The sequence below is a fragment of the Triplophysa rosa genome, linkage group LG7 (assembly GCF_024868665.1).
Source record: "Triplophysa rosa linkage group LG7, Trosa_1v2, whole genome shotgun sequence".
Lineage (NCBI taxonomy): Eukaryota > Metazoa > Chordata > Actinopteri > Cypriniformes > Nemacheilidae > Triplophysa > Triplophysa rosa.
Window position 1 is genome coordinate 22,675,702 of NC_079896.1, and position 20,061 is coordinate 22,695,762.

The 20,061-nt window shown below is 39.1% G+C and overlaps 1 protein-coding gene across 4 annotated transcripts in view; it reads right to left on the bottom strand.

The window, feature by feature from the left end:
- The window catches only part of dlgap4b (discs, large (Drosophila) homolog-associated protein 4b), an 86,573-nt gene that overhangs the window by 10,634 nt on the left and 55,878 nt on the right, over positions 1–20,061 (bottom strand). Inside the window, exons 2-8 of one of the 4 annotated variants that reach the window (XM_057337674.1) lie at positions 18,290–18,339; positions 11,590–12,075; positions 10,555–11,336; positions 9,827–10,053; positions 9,046–9,144; positions 8,194–8,329; positions 7,251–7,524 (exon numbers count right to left, since the gene is read on the bottom strand). In XM_057337674.1, the coding sequence (XP_057193657.1) occupies positions 7,251–7,524; positions 8,194–8,329; positions 9,046–9,144; positions 9,827–10,053; positions 10,555–11,336; positions 11,590–12,013 (1,942 nt within the window). In that variant the 5' untranslated portion in view covers positions 12,014–12,075; positions 18,290–18,339. Of the gene's footprint in view, positions 1–7,250; positions 7,528–8,193; positions 8,330–9,045; positions 9,145–9,826; positions 10,054–10,554; positions 11,337–11,589; positions 12,076–18,289; positions 18,340–20,061 lie in introns of all 4 variants that reach the window. The other 3 variants (XM_057337673.1, XM_057337675.1, XM_057337676.1) reach the window with 3 other exon arrangements.

Consider the following 20,061-nt stretch of genomic DNA (forward strand, 5'->3'; position numbering starts at 1 on the left):
TAAATTGAGTAAATCGAAGACAGCCAATGACAGAACAAAACTATGACATCATCAATCAAACACACACACACACGCACGCACCCACCCACACACACATGTCTGGTTTATTATCTCCGTGGGGACAGTCCATAGGCGTAATGTTTTTTATACTGTACAAACTGTATATTCTATCCCCTAACCCTACCCCTAAACCTAAAGATCATAGAACACTTTTTGCATTTTTAGATTTAAAAAAAATATTGTTCTGTACAATTTATAATCTTTTTTGCCCATGGGGACCTCAATTTTGGTCCCCACGGTGACACGAGTCCCCATATGTTGGTGTGCATTCAGGTTTAGGTCCCCACCGGGATATAAAAACATGAGCACGCACGCACACAAGTAAATCATCATCACTGCTATGACAACTATGTAACACACTGACAACAGTGCACGACTCCTGTCTGCCTGACGGAGACTGAAACAATGACTCATATAGGCGAAACCTTGTGATGACGTCTGGAGGCTGACGAATGGAGTGTGTGTGTGGGATAGTAAGAGTGACCTCATAGGCAGAAGGTTCATGAAGAAATCATGGAGACAAGAGGAAGTTGGGAGCACATTTTAATGATTTTATGTATAAATGTCCATCTATTCTAAAAAACTAAAACGGATGTGGAACAGAACGACTCTGCTTTTGAATAACAAGGACAAAACTATCAACTTCATAATGTCTTGCAAATGTTTTGTCTAATATGGTCGAAATATGAAAACAAAACAAAACGATCGATAGTTAATGTAATGACGTCTGCTCTACAACAGTGGTTCTCAAACTTTTTCGTTGTAAGGCCCCCTTTGTGTAGAGTGCATCGCTTTGCGGCTCCCCAAATAAAGACTTATAATCTTAAATTTAACATTTTTATTTAAACAAAAACATATTCGGTTATACAATGCTGAAACATCAATTCTTTTGTCTGGTGGTCTTATTTTTCTGATGTTTGATTGCATAAAATCTATGAACAATTTCTATATTTCATAAAATGCCACAAAATCTGTGGCCCCCCTGGATCCACCTCGGGGCCCCCCCCAGGGGCCACGGCCCCCAGTTTGAGAACTACTGCTCTACAAAACTCTCTAAAATTTCAATTTAGCGCATGAGGATCAGCTGCACACTAAAGCTTTTCTTCTAAATGAGGATAATCCAGAACATCCTGGCTAATAATGATGGAAAACAATAACTAATCCTTTAGGCATCAATAAGTAGCTTTACATATTCTAAAATTGAGAGCTACAGACATAAAAACACAACAAACAAGGCCGTTGTTCTAGTTGATTATGCAAGCAGAATATATATGATACGAGCTTTGAAATCGTGATGCTGAGACTTGACTGGAATCTGTACGGATTACGTACTTCTGTAGATTTGCCCTACAGAAAAGCAAAACAAGTCAAATTTATGAGCATTTTCATTATAGAGGGTCAGTAAAATTTCATAAATTGGATGTCGTGATTTTTCATGTTAGTGAGGAGTCTTTGGCTATCACAAATACAGCTAAACCTGTACACACACACTCACACAAACAACACACACACACACACCACACACACACACACACAATTTTGCGTGTGTTGACAGCTCTGGTGATAATCTCATGTGATAAGATCAGACAGATGAAAATGTTTGAATGTGAATGACAAATACACCAGCAGTCTGGTGTGAACTCGAATAAAACATCTGTTCTGTGCAAACACCAGCATACACACAGAAATTCAGAACTGAATAATAGCACACACACACACACACACACACACACACACACACACACACACACACACACACACACACACACACACACACACACACACACACACACACGGACACGCACACGCACACGCACACACACGCACACGCACACACACACGCACACACACACGCACACACACACGCACACACACACGCACACACACACGGCTAAAATGAGCCTCAGGGGAAAACTAAGAGCAACACGCACAAACATCAATAGTGATAATATATAAGACAAACTACACACATGAGTCAAACATAAATGCACAAATCCTGTTAGCCTGTCACAGATTTCCTGTTCTAACCTTTAATAAACAAAGTTAAGAGCCAGTGAGCAATGACCTCGAGCTTGTCTTCAGAGAGGTTTCTAATCGAGCTAATGTCTTGTATTGCCAAATCTGTGTGGCAAAAAAACTAACAACAGCTGTCTTGGTCAGTTTTTAGAAAGTTTTTAGAAAGAAATTTTATTGATCCCTGAGGTAAGAATATCAGCTCAATGCGGATTACACTCATTACATAACTTTTCTGTAAGACTACATTTTTTTTTGAACGTGCATAAAACGATTCTGTAAATTCTGTGGAATTTAGGGAGAAGGTTTCTGTATTGTATTTCATTAAACATCAAGGCGGTCAAACGATTAATCGCATCCAGAATAAAAGTTTGTGTTTACATAATATATGTCCGTGCACTGTGTATAATGCATATCATTTTTTTATATATTATTACACACTCAATTTGACAGCCCTATTAAAAATGATATGTTTCAATAATATACTACACGATAAACTAAAATATACCAACACACATTTTAAGAATAAAGAATCCAATCATAAAAATGTCATTTTGTTTACTTTTTTACTTTCTATTTATTTTATTTCATTTACTTTGTACTGTCCTGAGGGGGACATCATTTTTAATATAGGCCTATTTATAAATAGTCACAATGGACAAAATACTGTGATACTCTATTACAATGTTTATTTTTGGATAATCATATATAAATTATGTTTATATAACACACACATTTTAATTTTTACATAAAAATATATTTGTTTAAAAGTTTATGTTAAAAGAAAGCAAACTCATCAGTACAACATCAATTGCCAGAAACTTCAACTAGGTGTTGATTAAATGTGATTAATAAATGTGAGTTAAACAGGCACAGCCCTCAATCCATCTCTCTGTGGTCTAATACTTTCGTGTACTTTCCTTAGTGATACAGAGCAGATCACAATGATCACATGACCTCAGGTAATCATTTTGAGAGTTTAAACATCCCTAAGGTTATAACAATCATAGTGAAAGTACATCTTTCCTAAAGCCACTACAGAAACCCAACCATATAACACATGAAATGTTTTGGAAATACAGTTGTTCACACCCAACGGTCAACATCAACATCAGCTTTATTTTTCTCTGGCTAACAGGCTTTTGTGAGGTCTGCTGGATTCAGCATGTGTTCACTAACACTGGGTGTGATAAAATTTGTATAAAATATAAATAATAAAAGTTTTTTTTTTTTTAACTATATGCAATTACATATGCACACAGCCTTTTTTTGTTTATTACACTTAGATTTATTCTATGTGTGTGTTCCACACTTCAGCAACAGGCAGGATCAAAATCAGTGTTAATGCGGTAATATCGCTCCACCATATTTTCCAACTTTCCAAGCATTTCCTAAGCAAAACAATGTTGCCAGGTACAGCATCCGTTGTCAGCAGCTACATCAGCTGCTTTTAAATGCTGTAAAACCCCACAGAGCGGAACTAACTATAGCAACAGCGGCCACATAAACAAAGACGTTAGATTACAATGAGAGGAGTTTCGTTCAACAGCGATGCCAGCAGTAGACTTTAGAAATGAATGGCAAACGCTCACACAAACCCAAAACATTAACAGTCCCGGGGAGAAATGTAATCCGGGCGGGAATACATTTTTAATCTGTCTACTGAATCTTAAAACAATTAGATCGAGCAAAGAACATTCAGAGGCTTTAAATCGCAAACTACATTTTGGACAAAATAAGTTAATCTTAGAAAGCACCAATGAAATGAAATGTTTTCCAAGTAGGTGGCTCTCTAGATTTTGAAAAAGAGCTAAAAATGACCACCTACTATATCCATCAAAACCTCATCTAAAATGTGGACATATTCTAAATAGAGCACACAGCAAATATTACATGAATACACCAGCAAAGCGGCTCGGTGCTACGGATTCATAGTTTGATGGAGCAACTGTTCTATAATTGAGGAGATCCATAAAAGTGAGACCGCCCCTAAGTGCATGAAAAAGTTGCTCTTGGAAAGGAGATGGAAGGAGAATGTAATGAGACCCATGGGAGACTCATCCGCATCTACTCATTTCCAGGAACAACACGTATTTCAAAACACAGACTCTTGTGTCAAAACATGTTAAGCACCCTGATGGCAGAAGAAAACTACAATGAAAGTAGTTCACTGCACAAAGAAAAAGTTGATTGTGTGTTGGATGACTTTTTAGGAGTTACTTTCAAATATGTATGTCAATTAATACAACATTTCCAGAGCCGCAATTCATTTACAAAACATTTAGGTAAATTGTGGCTGTACAGCAAGCAGAATATCACAAGTTGGGGGATGTAGCAATAATTCTCCACTAAAGCCAACTGATGATAAGACAAGCCCTTCCATAACCCAGTACCTATGATGGTATCTCTGCTTTCCTTTTCAAAAAATGTTATGAGAGCTGCTTTGACAACAACTTCAACAAACAGTCACAATGACACATGAACCTGGCAATGCACAGCATTTCAATGCAAAGAGACACCTGATGCAAAGCAATGCATGAAATCTAAAACCTTTGTAATGATGATTTCACATGAGGCCAAACGCTTCTTGTTTGACAAGGAAGTCTAGTTCAACTGCTCTACACAAAATATCTGCTTTCTACAGCTAAAACTTAACATTTTAAATAACATGAAAACAGAAAATTGGAAATACTGTGCTTCCTCTTCCATGAAATGTTTATTAAAATTGTACGCCAATATTGCAGATAGTTAAATCAAACGCAACTGAACACTGAATATAACGTTAAATGATGAGAAAACAAAAGATTGTTCTACTTTACATAAACGATCATTCTAACCATTATTTTCAGTATATTTTGGTAAAAATCTGAAAAGAAATCGAAAGGTAGCAAACATTTCAAAAAGTCAAAATAATGACATGTTTAAAATTAGCGCAAGACCTAAATACACACACATATGTAACGTTACATATAAATAAGATATATCTGCATTAAGCTCGATCTCTGAATGAAAGGAATAAAACATCTGATCCGTACCTGCTCTCGCGTGTATATGCAGCTCTGTTTCGCTGTGTTTGGGGATTTGTATTAATACACCATCATCTTGTGTGCGTCCACGTCGCGGAAATAAAGAACTGCGTGGAAACGCCTTCGTGACATGCAGCGGAGTTTTATTGAAGGAAACAACGCGTCGGACGCCGCCATTGAATGAACGAGACGTCAGTCAAAGCTTTCCGTGCAAATCAGTGGATGACAAACCCACAAAGCCCGCCTCTTAAAGTTGGACGCAACCGTTTCACGTCGGGAATCTCACCCCGCCCATTTTTGAGGGTAGTAGTGAATGAACTGGAGAAGGGCGGATCTCTCAAGATTCAAAGAAGCTTTATTGGCATGATAAAACAAATTTTACATGATGAAAATATAAACATTGTGCACAAATACAGATTATGATCAAAATTAAATACAAGTATATAAGTATCTATATATACATATCAATATAAACAGAAAAAGAGCAAAGTATTGTTGAAAGTTCTCAGTGAGGGTGACAGGATCTTGTCATATAGTGTCAGATTGTGTGTGTTGTGTCAGTGTCTTGTTCTGTTGTGCTGGTTGTTCTTTTGTCGTGGCAGGACTTGACATCTCTCTCTCTCACTCTCTCACTCTCAGTACTCAAATGTAGTGTGGCATCTAGAAAAAAACTGCTTTTCTGTCAACTTATTTACAGCTAAATAACCTAAACAATTTTAGGTTAAAATGAATATATGAGTGATTCTATATTTAGGTCCAAAAAGTCAGGAACTCAGTATTCTTTTTTTTGATAAATAAACTAGGTGGTTGAATAATATATCCCCTTAATGTGCAAAATAAATTATATAGCAAGCTTATGCTCTAATTTTTTTATAATAAATTAACACTGAATTGCCAACATTGTCAATCGTCGATGGTAACACGGTTGACAGGCAACACAGTTGACATTTCAGCCACTTTAGGGCCTTGTGCAAACTGCTGACCTTGGACTAGTTAGTACATGACCTTGATTAACTTATGTTTTTATATTCTTTCTCTACATATTTATAAATATAACATGTGACGCAAGTTCAACAGAACATGTTGATAACACAGTTGACGGTCAATTAATCTACTCTATGTGCAGACAATAATATGGATAAAATATTGAAGAGGAGAAGTTATGACTTACCACACGGTCTTCAAATTTTCCTCCAAAAAAGGAAATGACATCATGTGATGTTTGACATGTGACTTTGTAACAAACCATTGGTGATTTATAGGGGGTTATATGGGGAGTAACAGGGTTGACACTAATTTCTCGGACATACAGTAAGTAAATGGATGATTTAATGTAGATGCATGAGCAAAATACTTTTTAAAACACCTTGTAAGAAATATATACAGAAACATGTATTCTAGAGCTGATCTGAAGAGCAAAACCTCACATTAACCAAATCGGACAGCACAAAAACAGCAGATTAAAGTAAAATGGATAATAGAGTCCATGGACATGACATGTACCCCTAATTGTAGAATGACTCATAAATGCGTTAAGGAAATAACTGCCAACCACGTTTTTTTTTACTGTGTTTAACAATATCTTTGGTTTTTACAAATTTATAAACAAATTGTCATGTGTTCTGACAAGATTTTTTACATTTAGTCATTTAGCAGAATTTTAGAATTTTATCCAAAGCTACTTACAGAGAGTTCAGGGAGCAATAAAAGATATGTCATACAGGAGCAATAATACAATAATGTTTTTAATACAAATATTTAATAATAATCCATAATTTCATAATATGTATTCTATAATAATTTAGAGGATAAAAACTTTAGGCAGAATTATTATATTATGTTATATTACATTACATTACTTTTTTATATGATCATGTTACAGCACATCACATCACATCTTAAAAATAAAGGTAGGTTTTTATCAACGGTTCTTACAGTAAAATAACAATTTCTTTCTTATCTTTTTATAATCTGTAGAGCCCACTACAAAACCCTTTTGAGCAACAGAGAGGTACTGTCAATGTTAAGGGCTCTTCAAGAAACCATAAAATGAGTATTTTTACTCAAATCTGTGTTCATGTTTCAAGACTTGACACTGGTTTATTATGTTAATGTTGTAATTGTGATCATTTACTTCTTAGCTGTACTTACCGGTACTATTGCTATATGTTCGTACGGTCGTCGTCGTAGTGGGTGGCGGTGAATCAGAATCCATTGACGCTGTGTCATCGTCTTGGGAACAACCCGCCTGTATGGCACGGAGGTAACTATGACTCCGAGATCGAAAGCATGTGGGCATGGGCATATCAGGAGGACTCCGAGAGCGAAAGCATGTGGGCATGGGCATATCAGGAGGCTCGAAAGAACGAGAGTGCATGTCATCCAGCTCATCTGCATAATGCTGGCTCATCTCCATGTCTCGCACCTGCTGAGACAGACGCACGTGATGTAAGATGAAAAAATACGGTAAGGCATAGCAAAAAGCTGTTGGCTCTGTACTTGTTTATGTCAAACAGTTTAAAATGACACGAGGGTGAAGGTTTAATATTTTTGAGGAACTGTTCCTTCAAGAAAATTATTTAGGCTGTCAGAAAATGTCTCGGGTTGGGGTTAGGTAGACTGCTTTGTCAAATCTGCGTTGGCATTCTAAGACTGTCTAATAGTCCTTAATGTGAAAATCCCTTGCTGGGGGCTTCAGTTCATTCAGAAAAAAAGTACAAATGTTCTGTATATTCTGTGCTGTCGTAACATTTCCTCCAATATTCGGTGAAATAAAAAAGCCATTTCTGTAGGCACTCATGTCTCTAGCTCCTCATTCACAGGGTTTCTTATCTCCAAGTCGACTCATTTGTCATGCAGAGAAGAGAATGACAATGAATAATCTTTCAAGTCAGATAATAAACCCATTTCAATAATGTCTGTTGGCTTTAATACAGAAAGTCAAGAGTGTGTCGTTTCAAGCTTTGAATAGAGATATGTCTGAGGATTCTCATCTTTATCAATGCTACTATGAAGATGCTGAAGTAATTTTCAGTGACAGGCAGGATCATTTTTGTGTTTTGTAATGTGGTCTGAGGTCACGTGGACGTCTGACCTGACTGATGCAGCTTCCACGACCCAACGTACTGCAGCCCTGACTGAAGTCATCATCATCCCAGTTTGGTTCCCCCATGCAGTCTAGATTATCCAGGCTCCGATTCCCAGAGAACTCTCGCAGAGACGGAAGACAACTGAGAAAACAGAGAAGATGAAGAGGTTCTGAACAAACAGCTGAAGTGTGCACTCTTTAAAATAGTCTTCATTTGGTGACTATGCGCAAAGCAGATGAGATGTCTAAGCCGTGATGCCAAGGTTCATTCACAAGTTTGTATATTCTCTTTGTAGTTATCTGCTTCAAACATTCGATCATAAAATGTATTTTTCTAAATTCATTCATTCATCCGATTGGTGTCATTAGGTCTGGTGAGCACAGGAGATGTGCAATGCTCAGATCAGAGGACTTAACATTCTGTTAACATCATCTTGATAAATCAGTATTTAGACACTATCCAATCAGACGAAAGCAACACAACTAATGACCAATTAGCAAAGCATCTCTACTCAATATCTAATAAGAGCATTCAGCAGTTAGAGGGTGAGGAGCAGCCGATCCCGCAAACTCTGTGAAGGCTTTCTCTCTTTCGAAGTTCTTTTATCTAAAATGCTGTAATGAACTCATGACCAAATATGGACTTCCTGGAGAACGCCACCAGAGAGTTACTATACATAGAGAACCATGCATCTCAGAAAAGGAGAACTGTTTTAGGATGACGAGATTCCAATTTTTATTCAGCGCTCCTAAATTGAGAGGAATTCAGGTTCGGCTGCGACGTCTCCTTTTGCTGTCAGTGAGGAGCTGCAGTTTGTCCGACAGGCAGACAGGGGGCAGTCTCCTCACTGCACTAACCTGACAGAGCGTCCAATCTGCTGTAGGGTAGTGATGCTGTGAAGGGGGGACCAGAGAGCCTCCAAATCCCCCTGCAGCATCGAGTAGTCCAGCAGACGACTGGAGAGAGGCAGGGTTAGAGGGTAAGACTGGAGGTGGGAAAAGGGGAGGAGCTTTACAGTGTATTAGGGGGAGGGGCTTGTGGTAGATGGGGTGTGGCTTCAAATGAGAAAGAAGTGGTTTAAATGAGATTAGTCAGGGAAGGGGAGGAGTTTAATCGTATGGGAAAAAAGTGAGGGGAGGAGCTTAAACAAAAATGTTTTTTGACCCGTTTTCACGCTCATATTTACTAGAGTATAATATAAAGCTAGAGTTAAAATCTCAAGATAACGTTTAGAAATTAAAAAGTCATTAGGCGCAGATTTGTTCCTGGAGCTCTGTTTACATGTGAATTTACAGGAGAGAGAGACATATGGTGGACGTGCGAGAGGCTAGCTGTGCCTAATGTACCACATGAACAAACACAGCTGGATTCTGTGTGTGTGTGTGTGAGAGAAATAAACCGATTCCTGATTCAGAAGGCATGAAATATCTTAGATCAGACCTCAGGTCTTGTTTTGGTGGTTTGGTGGTACTTATCGACTTTCAAAAAGACAAGATAAGGCACATACACATTGTGTATATAAAGTTACTGTATTTACAAATAATCCCAATGGATAAAATTAAGTCCCCTCCTACATTTGTTTCTTCCTCAATATGAGCGTTTGTCTAACTCATTTTCCGCCAGAGTGTGTTCTCTTACTTTCTGGAAGGGAACTGGTCACTCAGTGACTGCTGTGTGGCACGCAAGTAGCTCTGTCTACGTGCGGTGGTGTTCGGGGACGGTTTGGGACTTCCATCGGAGTCGTCACTGTCCTCTAGGTCGGCCATGGCCTTTACGTAACTTCCACTGCGCATTCGTCTGCACGGGATCTCACCCATCGGGCCACTTCTGCCCTGAGTCCCCATCCACTCCCCTGTAGAGGGCATCTTTATAAACATCAGACAACAGTTAAATACAGCTAGTCTCAGCATTTAACGGAACACACAGGAAAGCTTTATGCACTGTCTAATGTAGAGGCAAATATTAAAAATATTCCCCTTAATTTCACAATATTTTGAACGTATATGATGTAATATATTGTATAATATAATATAATATAATATAACATAATAGGGCTGTCAAATCAATTAATCACGATTAATCGGTTCCTAAATAAAGGTCTGTGTTTATATAATATGTCTGACTTCTATTGTATGGAAACACAACCAATTCAACTCAAAGGGGACCAATGGTTTTCTGTTACCAACATTTTTCAAAATATCTTCTTTTGTGTTCTGCAGAAGAAAGAAAGTCAAACAGGTTTGACATGACAAGAGTGCGTGTAAATAATGACAGAATTTTCATTATGAAGGTGCACTATTCCTTTAAATCTGCTCTATGTGTTATTGTTTTATGCCATGAGTTCATTCAGCTCTGTGAATACTCACCGACCCTCGAACCTGCAGAAAATGGCAGCCCAGGTCCTGTTGAACTGATTTAGACTTCAATAAGGTACGATCCAGAGTGGCCGAACCTTTCTGGCACACTTGCCTGGTGGGCCCTAATGTAAGTGTGGACCAGGGTCCCCCTTTACCAAAGTTCCCATCAAACATGGCCCCTCTCCCTCCTCCTCCCCCACCACCAGGACCTGGGAGTGCAGGGAGCGCCTTGTGCTTCAGGTCGCTGTTGCTCTTCGATGATTTCAAAGTGTGCTCACTGATGGTGCTGTAGCCTTGCATGACGTATCTGGACGCCACTTGGCCATCCGGTCCAGACCGGGTTCCCCCCGCCGACCGCCCTAAAGTCATCATGGCCGCGGGGTTTCTATAGTTACTGATATCGCTGTCCAGGTCGTCAGAACTCCAGTATCCGGACATGTTGGACCGGGGCCTCCGTTTGGCCGTTCCTTCGCTCTTGGCCCGGTCTTTGCTTTTGCTTCGACGTTGCTTGTCATCGCTGCCAGACGGCCTGCTGCTGCGTCCGTTCACGTTACCCTTGATGGCCGAATTTTCGAGCGACTGCGATTTTGCGAAAAGTTTCTGGACGGAGTGAACCAGATAGCGTATTTTTCCGGGACTGTCTGTGCGTTGTTGTTGTTGCTGCTGCTTCGTTGTTGTCACCGCCGTGCTACGATGGAACTGTAACGTGCTGAAGCCGTCTGGTTGCCCTGGCAACTGCTTCTCAAACTGGTCCAGGAGGTTGGGTGGCAAGCGATTCATCTTTCCTGCACCTGATGACAAAAAGAGCACAGGTGTTTCAGAAAAAAAACTTTATGGATGAATTCACTTAATTCAGTAAAAATTTTTGTTAATAATTTATTATGAAAACCTTCAAAACTCCAGACAATGCTACCTTCTTAACCTTTTAATCAATTTTTACTTCAAATTTTTTTTTTGCCATGGCTAACCAGTATTTAAAATCTACATTAAACTTTCATAATATTTCTTAAAAGTTCCTCAAAACTGTCCCCACTTAGTACCCACCAGATATAGTGGCGGATCCACTGGTGATCATAGCGGTCCGTCCCACTCCAAGACCCATTCCCATAGACATGGACGTGCCCAGGGTCCCTGTGCCAATTCCCCCGATACTGTCCCCCGCAGAGTGCCCAAACTCTCCCTGATCATAGTGCGAGTTGTAGTTGATCCGGGGGAAGGTACTGCTGGAGGACAGCTGGTTGTTAAGGGGCATCAGGCAGTCGGGCGGAAGGCCTCCCGGGGTGGGGGACGGTGAGAAGTGATGGGGGTCCAGGACTCCATAGTGGTCCATGGCTGCTGGCAGGAGAAACGGAGTGTGCGACAGGGTGGAGGATGCAGAGGGAGGGTAGAGGGAGCCCAGGTGACCGGGAGAACGGGGCGGCTCGCAGTCGGACAGATGACGGGTGTGTTGGGGGGTGTAGCCTTTCATGGCAGAACGGGGCAACGCCCCCCCACCCTACTTCAGGAACATGGTGCCACCAGAGAAACACCCTGGAGAATACCAGAAAAAGAGAATAGTGAATGTAGAAGCATGTTGGGTTTCCATGTTTTATGGGGACATTCCATAGACGCAATGGTTTTTATACTGCACAAACTGTATATCATATTCCCTACCCCTAACCCACCCCCTAACCCTAACAATCACACACAAACTGTCTGCTCTTTTAGATTTTCAAAAAAGTTAATTCTGTATGATTTATAAGCTTGCTTCCTCATGGGGACCAAAGAATGTCCCCACAACGACAAGGATTTTGGATATTGCCATCTTTGTGGGGACATTTTGTCTTCATACCGTAGGGGGTACCCTTCCCACACGCACACGCACACACACACACACACACACACACACACACACACACACACACACACAGGCTTTGGTTGACTATCCCCGTGGGGACAGTCCATAGGCGTAATGTTTTTATACTGTACAAACTGTATATTCTATCCCCTATCCCTACCCCAACCCCTAAACCTAAAGATCATAGAACACTTTTTGCATTTTTAGATTTGTAAAAAATATTGTTCTGTACAATTTATTAGCTTTTTTGCCCCTGGGGACCTCAATTTTGGTCCCCACGGTGACACGAGTCCCCATGTGTTGGTGTGTATTCAGGTTTAGGTCCCCACCGGGATATACAAACATGAACACACACACGCACACACACACACACACACACACACGCGCATGCACACACACAGATGTGAATGATTAATGGGAAATAGCACAATGTTGTTGCTTGACTTTAGACAACCAATAATCTACTTGACAAGAAAAACATGTATTGCACTTAACCAGAAAATTTCCTTTTGGGCACATTTTCTGCAGAATGCACGCATGCACGCACACACGTCAAGCTGAATGGTCTACCCTGTAGGACCAGTGTGTCATCATTTACATAAACAATCCTAGAGTCAAGATGTATGTGCTATGACACAATTTTTCCAAAACCAGTTTCTCTCTCAACTCATGCCAAGATTGTGCGCACAGACGGGCTTCATGGAGGTAAAGCGGATTGATGTGCTTGAATGCCCAGACAGACTGTGCCATGCCGTCACCTGCTTGCCAGTAAGAAAGAGAGAGAGACAGAGAGAGAGAGAGACAAACAGACAATGATAGAGAGAGACAGCCTGACTTTAGCTGACAGGCTAATTCACAGGGATTTAAAACCTTCCACCAGTATAGATGTTGAAAAGCATTGAGAGACGTTCCGAGCACATACAGATGAATCATCACACGCGGAGTTACACCTGAAGCAGAGACGCCTGTCAGCAAGACTCACAAAAATAAAGCAATGTGATTTCTGGAAGAAGTGGCAGACAAAAGACGTGATTCAGGTGAACAGAAAAATCGCTAGAACAAAACAACCACATGAGCCCAGAAATGAAGCAGGTGACGGAACAGCAGAGATAAACATAAAAGGTTTAATCTTAGCATACAGAAACAAGAAACTGAATATGTTAATGTTGGTAACTGAACAACTTTGGTACCCATTCACTTTTATTTTTTTTTTTTTTTTATTTAAGTGAATGGGTACCTTTGTTGTTCTGTTACCAACTTTAACATATTCTGTTTCTTGTTTCTGTTTGCTAAGATTTATCCTTTTATGTTTATCTCTGCTGTTCCGTCACCTGCTTCATTTCTGGGCTCATGTGGTTGTTTTGTTCTAGCGATTTTTCTGTTCACCTGAATCACGTCTTTTGTCTGCCACTTCTTCCAGAAATCACAAGAAATATTCTGTTTCTTGTTTCTGTCTGCTAAGTCAGACAGGTTTGAAATGACAAGAGAGTTAGTAAATGATGACAGAATTATCATTTTTGGCTGAACTATCCCTATAAGCAAGTTTTATGTTTTCTCACCGATCCTCATTTTTCATTTTTATACTCAACTAAACACTGCATCTACACACTGCACATTACTATTGTTATTGCTATACAGTATCTCACAGAAGTGATTACACCCCCCACATTTTTATAAATACTTTATTATATCTTTTCATGTGAAGTTATTAGTAGTATGATACATAGTTATTAGTATTGCAGTCATTGAAAATGTTATCATTTATACAGTGTGTATACTGTATATATATATATATAATAGTAGTTTTTGCAACGGCTCTTTTGCAAATTTGAATGAACCAAAACTGGAAAAATGGCTCTTTGGTTAAAAAAGGTTTCCGACCCCTGGCCTAGGCTATAAGAAGATTGCCAAGACCCTGAAACTAAGTTGCAACACGGTGGCCAAGACCATACAGCGGTTTAACAAGACGGGTTCCACTCAGAACAGGCCTCGCCATGGTTGACCAAAGAAGTTGAGTGCACGTGCTCAGCGTCATATCCAGAGGTTGTCTTTGGGAAATAGACGATTGCTGCCAGCATTGCTGCAGAGGTTGAAGGGGTGGGGGTCAGCCTGTCAGTGCTCAGACCATACACCGCACACTGCATCAAATTGGTCTGCATGGCTGTCGTCCCAGAAGGAAGCCTCTTCTAAAGATGATGCACAAGAAAGCCCGCAAACAGTTTGCTAAAGACAAGCAGACTAAGGACATGGATTACTGGAACCATGTCCTGTGGTCTGATGAGACCAAGATAAACTTATTTGGTTCAGATGGTGTCAAGCGTGTGTGGCGGCAACCAGGTGAGGAGTACATGGTGGTGGGAGTGTCATGGTCTGGGGCTGCATGAGTGCTGCCGGCACTGGGGAGCTACAGTTCATTGAGGGAACCATGAATGCCAACATGTACTGTGACATACTGAAGCAGACCATGATCCCCTCCTTTGGAGACTGGGCCGCAGGGCAGTATTCCAACATGATAGCGACCCCAAACACACCTCCAAGATGACCACTGCCTTGCTGAAGAAGCTGAGGGTAAAGATGAAGACCTAAACCTTATTGAGTATCTGTGGGGCATCCTCAAACGGAAGGTGGAGGAGCGCAAGGTCTCTAACATCCACCAGCTTCGTGATGTCATCATGGAAGAGGACACCAGTGGCAACCTGTGAAGCTCTGGTGAACTCCATGCCCAAGAGGGTTAAGGCAGTGCTGGAAAATAATGGTGGCCACACAAAATATTGACACTTTGGGCCCAATTTGGACATTTTCACTTAGGGGTGTACTCACTTTTGTTGCCAGCGGTTTAGACATTAATGGTTATTTTGAGGGGACAGCAAATTTACACTGTTATACAAACTGTACACTCAATACTTTACATTGTAGCAAAGTGTCATTTCTTCAGTGTTGTCACATGAAAAGATATAATAAAGTATTTATAAAAATGTGAGGGGTGTACTCACTTCTGTGATATACTGTATGTCTCAACGTGTTTTCTTAGTTTTGTTTAATAGGTGAATTAACACATGAAGAGTTTGGTTCCAAAAATGAGATAACTCATAAAAATCAAATCATATTTTTTATTATGTTATGCTTTTATTGTGTTAGTGTTTTAGTTATTGTGGCTTAAATCAAAACAAACCAACTGCACTTTGATTGATATTAATTGGAATGCACAATAAAAAACATGATTTTTAAAAAATTGTAAAAACGGAGTTATCTCATTTTAGAACATGTTTTTGAAGAGTTTATTTGCAAAAACAGATCTTTTATTTTATACATGCAGTAAACACATTAAATGTTCAGCATTTCCAGTGTGAAATTATCTAAAACTGTATCCTAAAATGATTATCATTATTTATTGAGCATAAAAACACTTCTCACCATGGAAACAAAGGTTGCTCGTGCATTCTGACAGCAGGGGGTGCCAAAACATAGTGCAGGACCAAAATAAACCCAACTTAACCTTCCACACCTTTTTTCTCTTCCCCTCCAATAGAAATGATGACATTTCAAGATTATTATGCCAACACTTAAGAAATAAAGTCATTTAAATTAGCCTTCATAATCAATCCTCTGAACAGTAATATTATGACTCCATGCTTTTTCAGATTACTCACTTTTCCAAATTTCAAACCTAAGTTAATAACACTTATATTAAATATACAGATGTCATAAGAATATAACAGTTAATATGCTTATCTCGGCTAGCCCAAGGTGTACATTATCTAAAAATGCGAGCAACAGCACAGAAATGGCAAAACATTCATCACGTTCAATAAAAGCGTCTCAGTCCTCAAGATATACCTTACCTACAGGTTTGAAAGACACATCGACAGTGATTTATTAGTTATGAATTACAGACCTTCAAGTGTCTAGCGTCTGGCACTCAAAAATCAAACCAAACCTTCCATCTGCTCTCTTCATGGCCAAAAAGCCCATTCTTACACATTCTGATCACAGGATGCAAAAATGACCCTGAACTGTTTGTGTGTGTGTGTGCGTTTGCCCCTACTGTACAAACACACACACAATCCATGTTTTATGGGGGCTTTCCATAGATGCATTAATTTTTTATACTGCACAAACTGTATATTTTGTACAGTATAAAAAATACTGGATTTTAGAGACCGGTGGATTTTAGAGACTTGCGCTCCCTCACACAAACCTTTCTGCATTTTTTTTAGATAAATACCATTTTGTTTGATTTATAAGCTGTTTTCCTCCTGGGGAAAAAAAACATGTCAAACATTACTGGTATTACTATCTTTGATACTACATTTAGTGCCCACACTGCAGGGTTTACCAGGACAACACACACACACACACACACGCACACACGCACACACACTCGACTCATCAAGTGAACGCATCAATTTGCCAGAGCAAGATTTCAGTCACACAGAGGAAACCCATCTGTTCCACTCATTCCCCCACACTCATCTCTCTCTCTCTCACCTCTTTCTCACTTTCTCTCATTCTTTCACTCTCTTTCCTCCAAACTCCATCTCTCTTCTCATGAGACAGAAAAACAAAGACCCTACCATCAGACAAAAACAGACGGAAGTACAGACGGATATCATGACGCAGACAGACAGACAGTTTGTGCACGTGTGTGTGATAAAGTCTGAAAATAGCCTTGTCCTAATTACATTCTACAGTACTGTCGTTTGCCCTATTTCCACAGCTCTAAATATATTCTCTCTCTCTCGCTGTCTGTCTCAAATACACATATATACAAACATTAACAAAAAAAAGAATAAGCAGTCACGTGAGGATTCTCAGGTCGCTGTCAGGTACCACTACAAACAGAATCTTCTTTAATTCAAGTGTTTTCTTGGACTGCAAATTCCTGGATGCAGTTTCGTGAGAACTCGATGTTCTTATCTTATCTAACATGACATTGATAACATGACAGGCCTCATTACAAGTCTCTTTCTATTCTAATTTGGGAACAAACTGTTCTCAGCAGGAAATCCTTTAAACAGTGTGTTTGCTGGGAGCAGGCGGCAAATCCACTACATCTTCACCAAAGAGCAGTTTGTGTTTTTATGCACAACTAATACAGCATCTAAGATCTGTGTGTGTTTGCATATTCTGTAAATGTACATGTTTGTACATTTGGCAGAAAGTGTAAAAAGTGCTTGGCGTACAACCACCGAGCAAAAAGCTCATTTATTTTACTCAAAAAGGAACCAATTGCCTAATGATGGAGTATAACACAAGGTCAAAACAATTACTTCATTGAGGAAATAATGAGCTCTTTCAGAGACACCCTCTTTGCATAATGCGATCGCAAAGGAAATTAATATGAAATCTAAATTTTAAAGTCAAAGACAAGTGTACAATTTTAATGCAGATTGGGAGCTTTGGAGCGTGTGAGTTTAGTTAAGGACACAAGAGGTCATGAAATTTAACGACAAAACATGCTATAAGCTCAAACTACAAACCAGGCTCCGCCCTCGAGCAGTGATATCATGCATAAAAATAATGTAATAATGTTATTATGTAAATAATGTTATTTTGGGCAAGACCTTTCTTTGACAATTTTCACTTCATTTTGGTTTTATGTGTGTTGTGTGTGCTAATCTCTTACAAAAATTGGTGGTACCATGGTACAGTGAAGTTACCAGATGGTACAGTAATGCAATCTATATGCCATGGTACTGAATGTGCGTATCATATTCATACACCAGGGATGCAGATTTAAAAAAAAGTATAAAATGGTTAGGTCCAGTCCTTGATTCTGATTGGCCCATAGCTTTTTTTTGCTCCTCGATAAAGCACAGCCTCTCGTACCTTATTGCTTAAATAATAAAAAAAACATTGTATTACTATAGTTCTTTTTTGGAAGGGGTTGTGAGTTGCTATACTTACATTTGTAGGTCATCCTAATTCTGTGCACCAAATCCAGCAGTAGAAATCTCCTGTTAAAACAAAAGACAGACATGTGTCAACAGCATAATATCATGTTCATGAGCTGATATGAAAGATTATTTCTAAAAGAACACAGCCTTGGCATAAACTCGCCGTTTTGGAACATGTCCAGGGGTTGAAACACAGACCTTCTGAGGCAAAACTGGAGTGTGAGCTGATTTCATCAGTCTTAACATTTTTATCTATCAGCTCACCCTCATACATATTTAACATGACATCACAGTGCCTTTAAAATTTAATTGGCTAAGATTTCGTGACCTGACCAAGCTGTGTATCTGAGATGTGTGTTTGTTAAATTAAGATTACTCTCTCCCCATAAAACATGCTCTTTTATGAGAAAAACCACCACCATCTATATTTATGGGATTATTTATGGGATTATAGTACAAAATATATACAGTATATGAAAACCACACACTAGTGAGCCACAGAAAACCACAAATCACATAAGAAGACCATACACTTTTAAAAATGAACCTTTACCATAAAGGTTACCTGTGGCTAAGTGGTTAGAGCACGGCACTAGCAATGCCAAGGTCATGGGTTTGATCCCAGGGGATTGCACATAGTCAGAAACAAATGTATTATACAATGCAATGTGAGTCGCTTTGGATAAATGCGCAAATGTAAATGTAAAAATAGTACCAGAACCTTTAAGTAAAAATGGTTCTTTAATGGGATCACTGAGAGGAACTCTTTTTTTAAGAGTGTAACCTGAGTGAAGATATACAGGTACTCTTCTGAATCATATAATAAACAACAATTATTAGATACATTTCTTTTTTTAATTTGTTAAAAAAGTGAGATACATGATAAATAGGAATAACATTATATGTATTTTATTATATATTTTTGGGGTGAACTATTTTGTTTAAGAAGAAACTTCTGCTTGATGTGAACCTTAAATAACTTACACTCTTAAAGATAAAGGTGCCAAAAAGACTTTCTTGCCCCAAAATTGTTGTGCCAAATGTAACCCCATTGCAAGGTTAATTTTACCCAACAGCTGGGTTCATCCATTTTTGACCCACTGCAAACCAGCATAGATTAATTTACATTTTATTTAGAGTGAAGGTTTTTGGTAATGTTAAAGATTTTTACAACATACACTCTTAAAAATAAAGGTGCTTAAAAGGTTCTTAGCAGCGATGCCATATAAAGGACCATTTTTGGTTCCACAAAGAACCATTCAGCCAAAGGTTCTTTAAAGAACCATCTCTTTCTTACTTTTTTATAATCCAAAGAACCTTTTTCGTTACAAAGAACCTTGTGTGAAACAGAAAGATTCTTCTTTATGGAACCAAAAAGTTATTCTATGGCATCGAAGAACCATTTGAAGCACCTTTTTTTTAAGAGTGTACAGCTTTCCAAAGCACCTCTTAACCTTTATTTAGTGTAATTTAATTTAGTAAGGTAACAATATATTTGGCTTTGGTCACTGAGCAAATGACTGACAACCAAAACTAACACAGTAAATATAACAGAGACGGATCAAATCAGCTTATCATCATTTGATTGCCTGTCTAAATAATGCTCTCTCTGTGTGTGTGTGTGTGTGTGTGTGTGTGTGTGTGTGTGTGTGTGTGTGTCCGACCACATTCCTAATTAATCCAATCAATCATCTCTCAGACTTAATTATGCCACGGATGCAAAAATGATTACAGGGTCAATGTGAAGATAGGAGAATCCCAGCCAAGACACCACACACACAC